This window comes from Leucoraja erinacea, chromosome 28 (genome assembly GCF_028641065.1).
Source record: "Leucoraja erinacea ecotype New England chromosome 28, Leri_hhj_1, whole genome shotgun sequence".
Classification (NCBI taxonomy): domain Eukaryota; kingdom Metazoa; phylum Chordata; class Chondrichthyes; order Rajiformes; family Rajidae; genus Leucoraja; species Leucoraja erinaceus.
The window spans coordinates 4,452,849-4,470,489 of record NC_073404.1 but is presented as its reverse complement, the minus strand read 5'-3'; the positions used below and the strand labels follow the sequence as shown (position 1 = coordinate 4,470,489).

Below are 17,641 nucleotides of genomic sequence, written 5' to 3'. Positions count from 1 at the left end.
TTGTCAGATTTTAATAAAGGCTATTTTAATACATTTTGGTTTCACCATGTAGAAATTACAGCTGTGTTTATACATAGTCCCCCCATTTCAGGGCACCATAATGTTTGGGACACAGCAATGTCATGTAAATGAAATGCATATCCTCTGCATACAATGACTGCTTGAAGTCTGCGATTCATGGACATCACCAGTTGCTGGGTGTCTTCTCTGGTGATGCTCTGCCAGGCCTGTTCTTTGTAGCCGTCTTTAGCTTATGCTTGTTTTGGGGGCTATTCCCCTTCAGTTTTCTCTTCAGCATATAAAAGGCATGCTCAATTGGGTTCAGATCGGGTGATTGACTTGGCCACTCAAGACCTGGCCATTTTTTTAGCTTTGAAAAACTCCTTTGTTGCTTTCGCAGTATGTTTGGGATCATTGTCTTGCTGTAGAATGAACCGCCGGCCAATGAATTTTGAGGCATTTGTTTGAACTCCAGTAGATATGATGTGTCTGTACACTTCAGAATTCATTATGCTACTACCAACAGCAGTTGTATCATCAATGAAGACACAGTAGGTGATCGGAATGCAGAGATGATAGATAACAGAACATGGAGTGGGAGTGAGAATAGTATTGCTCTGTATTCCTTGCATAGATTTGGTGGATTAAAATGGCCTCCAATGTCACATTGGGTTTGGTTTATTGTTGTTTGTTCTCTGCATCAATGATGTGAGTGTGGTTGTAGGAGGTCCAATTAGTAAGTTTGCAGTTGACTTGAAGATTAATGGATTTGCTAATGGTGAGGATGGTTATCTTTGGCTGCAGAAACATACGGATGAGATGGTAAAACATGCACAGCAATGGCAGATGGAATTTAATACTGAAAAATAAAAATATTTGGTTTACTTTAGAGATACAGCGTGGACACAGGCGCTTCGGCCCACTGAGTCTGCACCGACCAGCGATCCCCGCACATTAACACCACCCTACACACACTAGGGACAATTTTGCATTTACACCAAACCAATTAACCTACAAACCTGTCCGTCTTTGGAGTGTGGGAGTGTGATCAATGTGTTTTGGGAAGATTAAGAAGGTCAAGGTGTGTAGGGGTCTTGGTGCATGTGTCCAAAAATCCAAGTACATTAGGTCGGTGGTTGAGGTACAGAAGAAATGTCTTCATTAGTCAGACATGAAATATAATAGTAGAGAGATTATGGACAACATTAGTTAGGCCACAGCTGGAATACAGTGTATTTTGGTGGTCAGTCAAGGATCAAAATATGGTTATACTGCAGTAGGTACAGAGGAGATGCATCAGAATGCCTCCTGTGATCGAGCATCTTAATAATATAGAGCAACTGGAATCCCAGGAATGATTGGGTTGACAAATGACGAGCGTTTGAAGGCATGGGCCTGTATTCGCTGGAGTTTAGTAGGATGAGAGGGGACCCTCATTGAAACTTACTGGAAAGGGAAAGGCCTGGATAGAGTGAATGTGGAGATGATGTTTCTACTAGTGGGAGCGTCTTGGAGCAGAGGCCATAGCCTCAGAATAAAAGGACATACCTTTAGAAAGGAAATGAGAAGGAACTTCATTAGTCAGAGGGTGATGAATCTGTATAATTCATTGTCACAGATGGCTGTGGAGGCCAAGTCAATTGATATTTTTAAAGCAGAGATTGACAGATTCTTGATTAGTAAGGGTATCGGGGGTTACGGGGAGAAGGCAAGAGAATGGAGATGAGAAGGAACGATAGATCAGCCATGATTGAATGGCGGAGTAGACTTGATGGGCCGAATGGTCTAATTCTGATCCTAGAGTTTATGAGCTTATGACTAGAAAGACTGAATTTGTTTTCTTTGGAGCAGAGAAGGTTGAAGGGGGGGGGGGGGGGGGGGGGGGGGGGGGGGGGGGGGGGGGGGGGAGAGATGTCCATTAACAGGCTTAATGCAATGTGGGAAATTTAGAGGGTACTTGACATTTTTTCTTCACTCGGAGGGTAGTTGAAATCTGTATTGCACTGCCTGATGTGGTTGTGGCACATACTCGCACAACTTTTTATCAAGTGTTTAGATGAGCATAATGATAGGCATAGTGGGGCCTGGGACCTCTTTGATTGTTGTGTGAATCTTATCATTCCTTTTTGTGGCTTAATTCTCTGCCTCGTGAAGGCAACCAGCATAATCAAGAGAAAGTCTCACCCTCTTCTCACCTCCCATCTGGCAAGAGGTACAGAAGTGTGAAAATACACACCTCCAGATTCAGTTTCTTCCAGCTGTAACTCAGGCAACTGAACCACTTTATCAACAACTAGAGAGCAGTCCTGAACTATCGTCTACCTCATTGGAGCCCCTCAGACTATCTTTAATTAGACTTTACTGGACTTTACCTTGCAATAAAACGTTATTCCCTTGATCATGTATCTGTACACTGTGGCCGGCTAGATCGTAATCATGTATTGTCTTTCCGCTGACTGGTTAGCGTGCAACAAAAGCTGTTTATTGTACACATGACAATAAATTAAACTAAACTAACTTAGTTTAAATAATTGCAGGCCATAAAAAACTTTCTTGCAGTTTTTGGAACATTTTACTTGCTTCAGGAATCTGTCAACTAGAGCTTTGCTATATGATAATTTTTCTTTAAAAGCATGAATTAATTTGCTCATCATGCCAAGTGGATGGCCTTGCTGTAGAATGAACATTAATAGTTACAGGTTGAAAACCATTCTGATGTGAAGTAAAAAAATAATTGTTGCCAAAAAAAAAAAAGAAACTTGAAATTGTACTACTGCTGCAGGTTTTAAAAAAAAGTTAGTACTGGATGTAACTTTGATCTGTAGCTGTCGTTCTAGAGTTGTTTGGCCTGGTTCAGTTTGTTGCATTTTCAATCTGCAGGATGGTCTACTTTGTGGCATTAAAGACTCGCTGCAGCTTGGTGCAGACAACACCAAGGCTCTGGATTTTTTAGTTTAGAGATACAGCGAGGAAACAGGCCCTTCGGCCCATTGGGACAATGCCGACCAATGATCGCCCATTCGCAGTAGCTCTTCATCATCCCACGCGTATCCTACACACGAGAATTTTCGGAAGCCAATTAACCTACAAACCAGCATGTCTTTTGAATGTGGGAGGCAACCAGAGGAAGCCCATGCGGTCATGGGGAGAACGTACAAACTCCACACAGACAGCACCCAAGGTCAAAGGCAGCAACTCTGCCGCTGCGCCACCATGCCTGGAGGACCACAGTCTCGGAACCTTCCGCTGCTGAACATTGAGGGTCAGAATCCGATGGAGACACTCCTCAAACAAGGGAAGGGATATCACCCCAGGGGGACACAAGACTGATAAGGGCGATTGGTTTACGGATGGTTGCTGACACTAATGAATGCAAAGACCCTGCGATTGTCTGGAGTTTTTACAGAGTTCTTGTTTAGTATATATTTCTTGTCCTGAATACTGGTTATATTTGGAAATTAAAATAAAATCAGAGAGATGGGTATATCATGCTAGAGGTAAAATCTTAATGTAGAACATTGTCTGGGCCACTGAATTAATTATGATAGTGCAAGATATAAAAGTGTAAAAATGCAGCGGTAATTAATTTCCTTTCTGGATATATCATTTGTTAGGCACGTGCATATCGCCTTCCAAGAATACCCTGGGCCTGCTGTGAATTTATACAATTGCTTTTCTTGCAGCTTGCACATTGCATTCACAGATAATACGTGGAGCAAAATCTAATTGCGTTGTTAACATTTTAATGGGGAATTTTGTGCAGCAAGTTTGAGGATGTGTTTAGTTTATTGTCACGTGTACTGAGGTACAGTGAAAAGCTTTTGTTGCATGCTAACCAGTCAGTGGAATAACAATGTTCAAGAAGGCACTACAGATGCTGGAAAATCGAAGGTAGGCAAAATTGCTGGAGAAACTCAGCGGGTGCAGCAGCATCTATGGAGCGAAGGAAATAGGCAACGTTTCGGGTCGAAACGTTGCCTATTTCCTTCGCTCCAGAGATGCTGCCGCACCCGCTGAGTTTATCCAGCAATTTTGTCTACCTAGCGGAATAACAATACATGATTACAATCGAGCCGTCCACAGTGTGCAGACACATGATAAAGGGAATAACGTGAATAACGTTTGGTGCGAGATAAAGCCAGTAAATTCCAATCAAAAATAGTCTGAAGTTCTCTAGTGAGGTAGATAGTAGTTCTGGACTGCTTTCGAGTTGTGGTAGGATGGTTCGGTTGCCCGATAACAGCGGGGAAGAAACTGTCCCTGAATCTGGAGGTGTGCGTTTTCACACTTCTATACCTCTAGCCTGACGGAAGATGGGAGAGGAGGGAGTGACCCTGAGGGTGCAACTTGTCCTTGATGAGGTATAAATAGTCAATGGGAGGGATGTTGGTTTGTGCGTGTCCACAATTCTCTGCATTTTCTATCGGATGGAGCTGTTCCCAAACCATGCTGTGATGCATCCCAAAAAATGCTTTCTACAGTGCAACAGATATAAGCAGCGGTAGGCCACTGACGGTTGCTTGAATGATTATTATGCCTTGGACTGCAAATTAATTGGCGAACAGAAGAAAAGTAATTAGCACTTTTCTACCTTTCTCAAATTAAATGTAATGTCATCGACCGATGGTTGAAGGATTTTGGTTTGGGTTGATGAGTTTTGGGATTTGACACCAATTTATTGTCAGTTCTGATACTTTGTCAAATAAGAAAAATGAAAGAAGGATACCAATAAATTCATGCTACGACATTTATTCAAATCTGCCGTGAAAATCTTCTTGCAGTTTTTGGAACACATTTTTCTTGCTCCAGGAGTACTGTCAACTACAATTGAACTCTGTGGTAATTTTTCTTCAGGGGAATGAATTTATTTGCTTATTGTGACAAGTTGATGTTCTTGCTGTAGAATGAGCATGCTTTTTTCACAGGTTATAGGAGCAGAATTAGGCCATTCGGCACGTCGTCTCTTCTGCCATTCAACCATGGCTGATCTAACTTTCTCCCTCAACCCCATTCTTCTGGCCTGCTCCCCATAACCCCGGATACCTTTACTAACCAAGACAGACACAAAATGCTGGAGTAACTCAGCGGGACCGGCAACATCTCTGGAGAGAAGGAATGGGTGACATTTCGGATCGAGACCCTTCTTCAGATTCAGTCGGGGGAGGAGGGGAAGATACAGAGATAAGGAAGTGCAAGGTGTGAGACTGAGACATCAAAGGGGGTGGTGTTCAATGAAAATGTGGAATGGATCATTGTTAGCTAGGAGAAAGTAACAACAAAGCAAACAGAGATAAAATGTAATCAGGGATAGTCAGACTGGTTGGAGAAGGGGGAGGGATGGAGAGAGGGAAAGCAAAGGCTACTTGAAGTTAGAGAATCAATATTCATACTGCTGGGGTGTAAGCTGTTCAAGCGAAATACACTGTTTCTCCAATTTGCACTGGGCATCACTGACAATGGAGGAGGCCCAGGATAGAAAGGTCAGTGTGAGAATGGGAGGGGGAGTTATTGTTTAGCAGGTTGGGAGTTATTGAGTTATTGAGATCAGGTTGGTTTAGGCGGACTGAGCAGAGGTTTTCAGCAAAACGATCTTCGGTTTAATCTAGCATCTTTAGTTCCTTCCCACACATTAAGAATTTGTCAAACTTTGCCTTCAAAATATCCATTGATTTGGCTTCTGTGACAATAAATTTCACAGATTCGCCACCCTCTGGCTAAAAAAATCCCATCTCATCTCCTTTCTAAAGGTACCATCCCCTTTATTCTGACCCTCTGGCCACGGGTCCTTGAACAAATGTGTAGGTGATTTCAGCCCAGCGAAGTCCTATTGATAACTAGCACCAAATGTTTTCTGCCAATTGCAACCGCAGCTCATGGTCTGACCACCTTAGATTGTATAACAATCTCAATATATGTGTTTGATGATAGAGTCATACAGTGGGTAAACAGGCCCTTCGGCCTAATTTGGCCACACCGAACAACATATCCCATCGACACTATTCCTACTTGTCTGCGTTTGGCCCATATCCCTCTATACCTGTCCTATCCATGTACCTGTCAAATTGCTTCTTAAATTTTACAATAGTCCCTGCCTGAACTACCTTCTCCGGCAGCTCGTTCCATATGCCCACCACCCTTTGCATGAATGTTACCCCTCAGATTCCTATAAAATCTTTCCTCCATCACCTAAACCTATGCTCTCTGGTTCTCGATTCCTCCGCTCTGGGCAATAGACTATGAGCGTTTACCCAATCTATTCCTCTCATTATTTTATACATCTCTATAAGATCACCTCTCATCTTCCTGTTCTCCAAGGAATAGTCCCAGCCCACTCAACCTCCCTATAGCTCAGACCCTCGAGTCCTGGCAACATCCTTGTAAATCTTCTCTGCACCCTTTCCAGCTTGCCAACGTCTTTCCTATGACATGGTGCCCAGAACTGACACAATACTCTAAATGCGGCCTCGCCAACGTTTTGTATAACTGCAACATGACTTTTCAACGTTTTTATTAAATGATGAACTCGTTGGGTTGAATCCTTAAAGGATGCCTGAAATGGGTGGTACATGCATCTTCTTGATTTGTGACGTTCACACCATGGACTGGGAAGATGTCATGCATTTGGGGAGATCATGAAGCTAGCAACAGCGTGTCCAAGTTTACCTGTGGTACCACTATCCCAATCAGACCGGCCATTATCAAAGGACTATAAGTGTTAAGAAGACTCGTACTTTCCTTTGTTCAAACCCTTTGGCTCAGACGGCATTTCTTCTGTTACTCCCGTGTTTAGGGGATCAAAATAGATAAGCCACTCATTGGAAATATAACTGCGATTTGGATTGAATGACGAAAAGGATATAATTAACGGCGTAGCAATGTTTTGAACTTCACTGAAATCTCCTTAAATCGAATTGCATAGATTTGGAGCACAGGAACAGTCCATTAGCTCTCTTAATCTGTGCAGGGCTTAATGATCCAACTCATATTCTTCCCACTCCTTGTTTTACCCTTTTAGCCATTCTTCGACATACTTGGCTAGTTTTCCTTCAAGTCTTTTGTGCTAGTTACCTTAGCTGTTTCATTTTGTAATGTATCCGGTTCTAGCCAGTCGCGATGTATTTCCTCTTGAATTTAAGGGTTCAATGATCCTTTATTTATCACACAGGCAACTGCGCAGTGAAATTCTTTTTGCACATGTCACACATGCTGGCGCTGCGATTTTTGGCCCCGTTATGCAAAGTCCGGACGGCTCGCTGGAGCAGTTCCCGCGAACCTTCGTCCTTCTCCTCGCCCGGCCATCTTTGTGTACCGGAGTCGCCTCCCGCAGCCGAACTTAAAGGCACTGGAGGCATTGTCCAGGTTCACCCTCCTTCCGGCCCACGCCCCTCACGCCCGACATCTCCAGCTCCTTCCCGGTTATACCGACCGACAAGCCTTCGGGTGGGTTACAATTAGATTTACCAGTGACTCATATTGGCAAATTACAGTATTATGAGAAGCAATTCAAAGCATCATTATCTCCATCTCCCGATCAACTGCTTTCATAACCTGAAATACTATATTTTCAGTTGGTTAGAATACCTGTTGTTAGTGCACTGGTAGAATTGGATGAGAAAACTTCCCTAATGCTTTTCGAATAATCTTCACTTATTTCCCTCCTATTCCTGAGGTACCAAAACATACTCTCTACCGATCATTGGGAATGAGTATGAGGAAAAAATAATTGGCCTTGCAGTTTAAAACAATTAGGTCTAAAGAAAATTCTTGAGGTGCATAATGAATGTATAAATTAAAACTTGATGAATAGTGAAGGAGGAATTTCTTCAGTCAGATGGTGGTGAATCTGTGGAATTCATTGACACAGAGGGCTGTGGAAGCAAAGTCAATTGATATTTTTAAGGCAGAGATAGATAGATTATTGATTAGTACAGGTGTCAGGTTATGGGGAGAAGGCAGAAGAATGGGATTTAGCGAGAAGGATAGATCAGCCATGATTGAATGACGGAGTAGACGATGGGCCGAATGGCCTAAATCTGCTCCTATCACTTATGAAGAGAATGTCGGAAGACTTTTTGCACTGTTCATGTCTGTATATATTTTTTTTTATCTGATTATAATTTTTTGGAAAAAATTACTGGAAGCACCAGCATAATGTTAGCTTTTTTTTTTATTGGAGTAGTCCTTGTATCACTGTAATAAGACAATGTACATTTTATATTTTTCTCTGGATTCGCATTATTTTTTTGTATTAAGTGGTAAGAATGGGTGCAAATTGCTTTGTTGACATTTGTGCTATCCATTAGGTGACTAAATCTGCCCTGTCAGTGAAACAGGTTTGACAGCTTATGATTCATTCTCTGCAGTATTACCAATCAGTTTGTATTTTTATAATTTTGACATTTAGCACAGGGTGTAATGTATTGTTATGGATATATGTTTGTGAAAATTGCAGAGGTAGAAGTGTATAATTACCTACAGTGACAAACAGAATTATTCTGTGTGGAGATATCAATTTTAGCTTATTTTGTTTCGTTTAGAGATACAGCGCGGGGTCCGCGCTGACCAAAGATCCCAACACAATCCTACAGACACATGGAGAATTTACACATAGCAAGCCAATTAACCTACAAATCTGTACGTCTTTGGTATGTTGGAGGATACTGAAGATCTCAGGGAAGCGCTGTAATTTACAAAATTCTTAAGGGGTTGGACAGGCTAGATGCAGGAAGATTGTTCCCGATGTTAGGGAAGTCCAGGACAAGGGGTCACAGCTTAAGGATAAAGGGGAAATCCTTTAAAACCGAGATGAGAAGAACTTTTTTCACGCAGGGAGTGGTGAATCTCTGGAACTCTCTGCCACAGAGGATAGTTGAGGCCAGTTCATTGGCTATATTTAAGAGGGAGTTAGATGTGGCCCTTGTGGCTAAGGGGATCAGGGGGTATGGAGAGAAGGCAGGTACGGGATACTGAGTTGGATGATCAGCCATGATCATATTGAATGGCGGTGCAGGCTCGAAGGGCCGAATGGCCTACTCCTGCACCTAATTTCTATGTTTCTATGTAAGGCAGCTATTCTACCGCTGTACCACGATGCTGCCCGAATTAAATATTTTTAAAACATTTTTTCTCCCATCCTCTCTGAGTTAAATTTGAAGTAGATGCCTGCGCTGAGCAGTACCTAAAGTGCCACAATAATGCCTTCCAAAATTAAAGAATTGCAGATGTTGGAAATCAGATGAAAAAAAACAGAAAATGCTGGAAACACAGTAGATCAGAGAGCATCTGCAAAAAGCGAGAGTATTAACAAGAGTATAGCCTCAACGATGCTTTATCTGTCACGTGCAACTGCAGAGTGAAATTCCTTTAGCATATATTCCACATGCAGGCGCCGCCATTATTCAAAGTCCAGTCGGCCCGAGCGTTCAATGTACTGGAGCCGTTCCTGCGAACCGACGTCCCTCTCCTGGGAGCATTACCCCGGTTCATCCTCCCACCAGCCCTCCCTTAGCGCCCATTGTCTCCAGCTCCCTCCTTCAGGCAGGTTCATGGCCCCACCAACCAACTAGTCTTTGGGCGGGCCCCGATGAGCCTTCGGGCAGATACCCGATCCCACTGAGCCTTCGGGCGGGCCCCGCCGAGCCCTTGGGCGGGTTACTGGTCCTGCTGATCAACGAACCTTTGGCCGTGTCCCCAGTCCCACTAACCGGCGAGCCTTGGGCGGGTCCCACTGACCGAAGAACATTCCGGGTGAACCTCGAGCCTTTGTCAGACCTGGGGAATGGAGAAAACAAATTTAGTTCCAAGTTGCACTGAGGTTGAGAGAAGGCTGATTAGAAAATATATCTGAGATCTGATGTGCTTGGCACTTCCTACAGCTATGCATTTCATAGCTTTTACATTCCTTTGTTTGTAGTCCTCGTCTCTAAAAACGTTCATTAACCTATCCATCAGATGACTTCATCTGCAGCTACTCCTCATAAAAATCTCGGTCTCGTGTAAATTTCCTCGCCATCTTTGCCCTCGCTGCCACGTAGAACTAAACTTGTTTTCTACATTTTCCAGTTTAAATTTAATAAACTAAACTTGCTTTATCCATTTCCCAGATTATGTATAGTAATCTCAACTAAACTTTTTTTTCCCATTTGCCAGTTAACTTGTTTTCTCCACTCCCCAGTTTACATTTAGCAAACTAAACTAAACTTAAAATGAGAAATGGAAGAAACAAGTTTAGTTCTAAGTGCTAGAAGGATGACTAGAAAAATTCACAGAGACCAAGATTGTTATGAGGAGATACTGCAGAAGAAGTCATCTGGCGATTAGGCTAAGAAGAGTTTTTAGAGACGGGGACCACAAACAAAGGAATGGGAATGTTAAGAAATGCATCACTGGAGGAAATGCCAAGCACATACTTAACCTGGCAGGGGAGTATTGGTGGCCATGATGACCGTGCACCCAGGATGAGGCTATCCCATTGCACTTAGGGCTGAAGCCTGCGATGTCCCCAAATGTGGGATACTCGACTGCAAAGTTTGTGGTAGTGGGGGGACTGCATTTACACTTTTTTGGGCGGCATGGTGGCGCAGTGGTAGAGCTACTGCCTCACAGCGCCAGAGACCTGGGTTCGATCCTGATTACGGGTGCTGTCTGTACGGAGTTTGTACGTTCTCCCAGTGACCTGTGTAGGTTTTCTCTGAGATCTTCAGTTTCATGCACACTCCAAAGACGTGCAGGATTGTAGGTTAATTGGCTATGTATAAATGTAAAATTGCCCCAAGTGTGTGCAGGGTAGTGTTAATCTGCGGGGATTACTGGAGGGCATGGATTTGGTGGGCCGAAGGGCCTATTTCCACGCTGTCTTTCTAAACTAAACTAAAATTAGGCTGTACTGGTGGAGTGAGAAAACCAAGTCAATATTATAGATTGAAGATCTATAGCGGAACTAGCCGGTAACCTGATGTTGCACAAATCAATCTTGAATCTAGAAGGCTGCAATGTGCCCAGAAGAGCAAATAAGGTGCTGCTCGTCGAGGCTTTGTGCAGTTTGTTTAGTTTATTGCCACATGTATGGAAATGCGTAACATCTAAATAAAAATACATTGGGGTATTTATGGGATTAGGTAGTTACTTAGGTAGTACTTAGGTAAACTACCTAGTTAGGTAATTTATTGTCATGTGTACCGAGGTGCAGTGAGTAGCTTTTGATGTGTGCTCTCCAGTCAGCGATAAGACTATACTTGATTACAACCGATCCAGCCACTGTGTACAGATACATGATAAATGGGAATAACGCAGTGCTAAATTAATTCCAGTAAAGTTCAATTAAATATTGTATGAGGGTCTCCAATGAGGTAGATAGTAGTTCAGGACTGCTCTCTAGATGTTGGTAGGATGGTTCAGTTGCTTGATAACAGTTCCTGTTGCCTGTCCCACTTTCACGACCTAATTCACGACCTCTGCTGAATTTGCCCTTGACTCGCAGCATGGTCGTCACGAGGTTGTAGGAGGTCGTAGGTAGGTCGTAGCAGGCCGTGATGCTAGTCGTAGGTACTCGTGGCATCAAGTAGGTCGGGACGTATTTCTAGCCTGATGAAAAATGTCCATGAATAAAAAAGGTCGTGAATTAGGTTGTGAAAATGGCACAGGCCCTTTAGGCCTTATAACAATTGTGGAGACCACAGGCTGGTAGGAAACATGAGAAACTGCAGGTGCTGGAATCATCAGCAGAAAACAAAGTGTTGGAGGAACTCAGTGAGTCTGGCAGCGTCTGTGGAGGGAATGGACAGACGATGTTTCTGGTCAAGCCCTTTCTTCAGATTCTTGGGTCTAAAGAAGGGTCCCAATTGGAAAGGTCCGGACTCTCAGTCTGAAGAAAGATCCCGACCCAAAACTTTGTCTGCCCATTCCCTCCTCAGATGCTGCCTGCCCTGCTGGGTTCCTCCAGTCACTGTGGCAGTGGAATGGAGAATCTATGGTTGGCTGCGGAATTGACTTCCGTAAAAATTGCACTTGTCCCTTGTGTGTAGGATAGTGCAAGTACCAGTGGGGATCGCTGGTCGGCGCGGATTTGGTGGGACGAAGGGTTTGTTTCTGCACTGTATCTCTAAAGTCTAAAGGAACTGAGAGAATGGTCCTTACAGGAGATATTGTGGGAGGGCATATAGTTGAAATAATTAAGGGACATGTGGCCTTGCAATGAATAATTGTGCTAGCCCATCCCCTGAGAAGTGGAGATTTCTTTAGAGATACAGCGCGGAAATAGGCCCACCAGGTCCACGCTGACCACCAATCGCCCCATACACTAACACTATCCTACACAATAGGGACAATTTACAATTTTACCAAAGCCAATTAACCTACAAACCTGCACATCTTTGAAGTATGGGAGGAAACCAGAGCACCTGGAGTAAACCCACGTGGTCACAGGGAGAACGTACAGACAGCACCCGTAGTCAGGATCTATCCCGGGTCTCTGGCATTGTAAGGCAGCAACTCTACCGCAGCGCCACTGTGCCGCCCTGTAGGAGATCCTGAAAGGAAAAGAAAGATTCAAGATGGATCTTGAAAATGAGAGCAGGGTGCAAGATAAAGCATCACATGTTTGAGCTGTGCATGAGTGAAAGAAGCAGCACTGATATAGCCATCAACGTGCTGGTAAAAGAGTTGGAGAAGGGACCTGAATAGGGATGATCAAAGACTGCTCCATGTTTCCTGTAAAAAAAAAGGATCTGGCTTGGGATTGTGTATGTTCCTGTGCACGACCTTTGATCTGGAGAAAGTGAGTGAAGTTGTAGGAGAAGTTGGATCCAGGGAACTGCAGATGCTGGTTTACAAAAAAAAGACACAAAGTGCTGAAGTAACTCAGCAAGTCTGGCAGCATCTCGGGAGAATATGGATAGGAGACGTTTCGGGTTGGAACCATCATTCTACTGTCTGAAGAGGAGATCCCGACCTGCAACGTCACCTATCCATGTTCTCCAGAGTTGCTGCCTGACCCGCTAAGTTACTTCAGCACGTTGTGTCTCCTTTTGAAGAAGTTGTTTGGAGTGTGAACAAGCTCAGTCTGTTTGATGAGTCTGTTTGTGAAGGGGACTGTTGGGGCTCTGTTCAAGGAAGAGACAGAGGGCCCACCTTGTGTGGTAATGAGGTGTTACCACATTAGGTGTTGTGCTGCAGCAAGCAAGAATTTCATTGTCCAATCTGGGACACATGACAATAAACTCTCTTGACTTGACTTGGGTACAAAATGTTTCACTCTGGTGTTAGATATGTCTACCTTTCTCAAATGCGGCTTCCCCTCTACTTTAGTTGACAGAGAACTTGATGGCATTTCATCTACAATTCCCCCTTTGCCTCTTCTTGGAACATTGGTAAATTTAAGCCCATTGATACCAGGGATTTTTTGAACTATTCAAGTGGCAGAGGGTATCAGTTGTCAAAGGGGCCAGAAGGAAGAGACAGCAAGATAAAGGAGTCAAACTAGGAAGCCATATGTCTGGTGGAAAGAATGACACAAAGTGCTGGAGTAACTCAGCAGGTCAGGCAGCATCCCTGGAGAACGAACATAGGTCCCTACCCAAAACGCCACCTCTCCATGTTCTCCTGTGATGCTGCCTGACCTGCTCAGTTACTCCAGCACTTTGTGCCTTTCTTTGTAAACCAGCATCTGCAGTCCCTTATTCCTGCAGAGGTTTGGTGAACTGCCTGGAGATTCCTGCTTGTGGTCGGAGGTAGAAGCTAGTGGTGGAGAAGGTGGAGTGGGTGGGGGTGGGAGGAGTGGAGGGACAATGAGAATAATGGAAGGTGTGGAGGGAAGATCTCCTAAGTCCTGTCCCTCTCAGGGGGAACAATGGGCTAATGTTCAGTGGTGGAGTTATGGTTCTAATGATAATATGAGGAGCTGTCTTGCATTTGGCAGTAGAAAAAAAATATCTGATGTAATGCAAAAATAAAAGTTCCACAGTGGAGTGATGTGAGCAATTCTTTATAAAAAATAATATTGGGCTTTCAGAAGCTATTGTGGTAGCGTTGCTGCCTTAATGTGCCTGAGACTCGGGTTCAATCCTGACCTTGGGTGCTGTTTGTACCAAGGTTGCACGTTCTCCCCGTGACTGTGTGGGTCTTCTCCATGTGCTATGGTTTCCTCCCACATCCAAAAGACATGCAGTTTGTAGGTTAATTGGCTTCTGTAAATTATCTCGAGGATGTGGGATTGAACTGATATATAGGTGACCGCTGTTTGGTGTGGGCTGAGGGACCTTTTTCCATGCTGTATCTCTAAGCCAAACTTAACTATCCATCAAATTATCCATAGTGATCTACAAGACTATGGTTCAGTTACAGGCATCCCCTTGATGCACTTGTGAATTTTGACAGTTGCCGTGGAAATGGATTAGACGGTCATTAAGCCAATTTATACATGCAGAGATTATCTGCAAAGTTCTTGGTTTTCTCTGCAGTTACATTCTGTGCTGTCTGATTGACAGTTTAATAATGATGTGTGTCGACAGCCTCTAGCTGTTACTGTAAATCTGGACCGGTGAGGTTGGTATATGAGACATCTCCCCACGTGGGAGGCATTCTGCTTGATGAAGAACTTGCACCTAAACATCATCATTCTCGCTTGTCTGCCATTTTCTTATTTAGACTTTACTGTAGAATGTAGAGATACAGCGTGGAAACTAGCCCTTTGGCCCTCCGAGTCCGCGCTGACCGCCGATCACCCCGTACACTAGCACTATCTTACACTCGGGACAATTCACAATTTTACAGAAGCCAATTAACCTACAAACCTGCATGTCTTTGGAATTTAGTTTAGAGATACAGCGCGGAAACAGGCACTTCGGCCAACCGAGTCCGCGCCCACCAGTGATCCCCGCACACTAGAATTATCCTACACGCTAGGGACAATTTACAATTTTACAGAAGCCAATTAAAAAAGCATGTACGTCTCTGTATGAGGGAGGAAACCGGAGCACTCCGAGAAAAACCACGCGGTCACAGGGAAAATGTACAAAGTCTGTACTGACAGCACACATAGTCAGGATTGAACCCAGGTTTCTTTCGCTGTAAGGCAGCAACTTTACTGCTGCTCGACCATTCCGCCTGTCCCTTGTCAAAAGGGTAGAGCAAGCTTGAGGGGCAAATAGCCTATGTTGACACGAATCTGAATTCTCTACCGCTGCGCCACTATGTTCAAATTAGTTGTGTTCTTCGCTTGTTTTAAAAGGTCAGTTGATGTGAGCTGACTTGTTCTATGAGTTGACTGGGTAGTGTAAATTTGCCAGTTATTAGCAAGCTACAATGAACTACAAATGTCATTACACCCATTGTAAATAACAGAGTATGAAAAGGAGACTTCAAACTTATTTTTGTTCATGTACGGTAAATTTGATGATCTGTCATGCCAATTGTCTGATGGAATGTGGTTATCCCTCCTGAATATGAATTTTAAGGGAATTTTGAAGAACGCATGCACTTAAATGGCAAGGTAAATGCTAACGATGAAAACAAAAGCTTTTGTGGTACTCATGACTGTAATAAACCAATACGAATATTGTCTGAAATGTATAATTCAGATTTTTTTTTTTAAATTTTATACAGGTAAAGCCAAAGGTGAAAGAGAGAAAATACCAGAGACACAAACTAATAAAGGTAATTTAAAAAAAAATGTACATTGATGTTGTTTGAATGGGAAGGAAATTTAGGGTAGATGCCATACCTGTTTCTCCATAGTGACACTTTAGAATGCAAGAACTCTCAAGGGCCTGTCCCACTTGCACAACCTTTTTTACTCGTGGACATTTTTCATCATGCTAAAAAAACGCCCTGACCTACTTGATGCCACGAGTACCTACGACTAGCATCACGGCCTCCTACGACCTACCTACCGACCTACCTACGACCTCGTGACGACCTTGCTGCGAGTATGAGTCAAGGGCAAACTCGGCAGAGGTCGTGAATTAGGCCGTGAAAGTGGGACAGGCCCTTAAATTTGCTGTGTTTCAACGTGTGTCTCTTGGTCTGAATGACTGTCTTATTGATTGATTGAAAGGCACAGCATGGAAACAGGCCCTTTGACCCTCCAAGTTCACACTGACCATCGATCACCCATTCACACTAGTTCTATGGAATCCTAATTTTGCATCCACCTATGTGAAAGGGCGATTTCCAGACGGCCTATTAATCTACAGCCCGGCACATCTTTGGGATGTGGGAGAAACTGGAGCACCCGGTGGAAACCCACGTGGTCACAGGGAGAATGTGCAAACTCCACACTGAGGTCAGGATTGAACCTGGGTCTTTGGCGCCGTGAGGCAGCAGCTCTACCAGCTGCACCATCTTATCGCCATATTTATAATAGGTTTAATTGTTCATAATTTCCTTAAAGTGTTTGCTTCTAACAGTTTTTGGTGAATGATTAGCGATCGTGCCTTAATTGAGTTTATCCAACAAATGTGATATCAGCTGAGCTGCATTTAGAGCTGGATTGAGCCTCCGAAGCCTCGCGTGCGTGTGTGAATGTGCGCATGCGCGCGGCCGCCAAAGAATTGTGTCCCCCATCCCCTCCATGTTTTGACAGTGAGTTCCGTTCTTGGCCATTTGGGTTATGAAACTTTGGTCTTACAGAATTTTCAGTCATGATCCATAAAATGCGGAATATAATTCTTCCGGTCTTTGTGCGTGAGGGAAATTAAATAAAAAGTGCAAAAAAAGAAAAACAAATTAATCCACGCTGACCAGTATGCCCCTTTTATACTAGTCCCACCTGCTGATATCCCTCTAAACCTGACCTATCCATGTACCTGTCTAAATGTTTCTTAAAAGTTGCAATTGTACCTGTACCAACTAACTCCTCTGGCAGATCATACCATACCTTTGTGTAAAAAAAAAAGTTATCCCTCGGGTTCCAGTTAAATCTTTCCCCTCAATTATCTATTCTTTCAACATGCATTTCTTGATGCATGCATAAATAACGTGGCTTATTTGCGGGTGGAGGCATTGGGGCAGGCATTGCATCTCCTTCGTGTTGCAAGGGCAAATACCTGAGGAGGGAGTGGCTTGGGTGGGATGGGATGAGTGAGCCGAGGAGTTGCGGAGGGTGCAGTCTTTGCGGAGGGCGAGAACAGGTGGAACTGGAAAGATGTGACTGTAGTGGGATCACGTTAGAAGTGACAGAAATGTCAGAGGATGATGCATTGGATGTAGAGACTGGTGGGGTGAAAGATGAGGTCTATAGCCGACCTCCAAGGCAGACTTTGTGGGCAGGTATCTTGGTCCCCCGGCGGTCTAGCCAGACCATTCCGGTACTGTTTGACTCCTCTCGGAGGCCGTGACCTTTGTTGGTCCGGCAAAACAGATCATCTAGCAAGACTCTGGAACCAAGAATGCCGGAAAATCGGTGGTGGACCTGTATAACTCCATATATCTGTTACGGTCTAAAGCAGGGGTTGGCAACCTACGGCCCGGATCCGGCCCTGTAACCCGAAATCATCCGGCCCGCAGGCGGTTTTGATTTCAAGTGGTTTTCACGACCTGGGAACTGCAGCCGGTCCTGGGGCACGCAGGCGACCTGCGCGCTACAGCCATTCCCGGCGCAGACGAGCTGACCTGGGATCTACAACCATTCCCAGCGCAGGCAGGC

The 17,641-nt window shown here is 44.1% G+C and overlaps 1 protein-coding gene and 1 non-coding gene across 3 annotated transcripts in view; both read left to right on the top strand.

The window, feature by feature from the left end:
- Positions 1–17,641, top strand: part of akap10 (A kinase (PRKA) anchor protein 10) — a 113,044-nt gene that overhangs the window by 16,618 nt on the left and 78,785 nt on the right. For both annotated transcript variants that reach the window (XM_055657557.1, XM_055657556.1), the window contains exon 2: positions 15,601–15,651. In XM_055657557.1, coding sequence (XP_055513532.1) covers positions 15,601–15,651 — 51 coding nt within the window. The remainder of the gene's footprint in view (positions 1–15,600; positions 15,652–17,641) is intronic.
- LOC129710895 (U1 spliceosomal RNA) lies at positions 10,406–10,565 on the top strand. Its single transcript, XR_008725751.1, has one exon. It is a non-coding gene; the product is annotated as a U1 spliceosomal RNA (small nuclear RNA).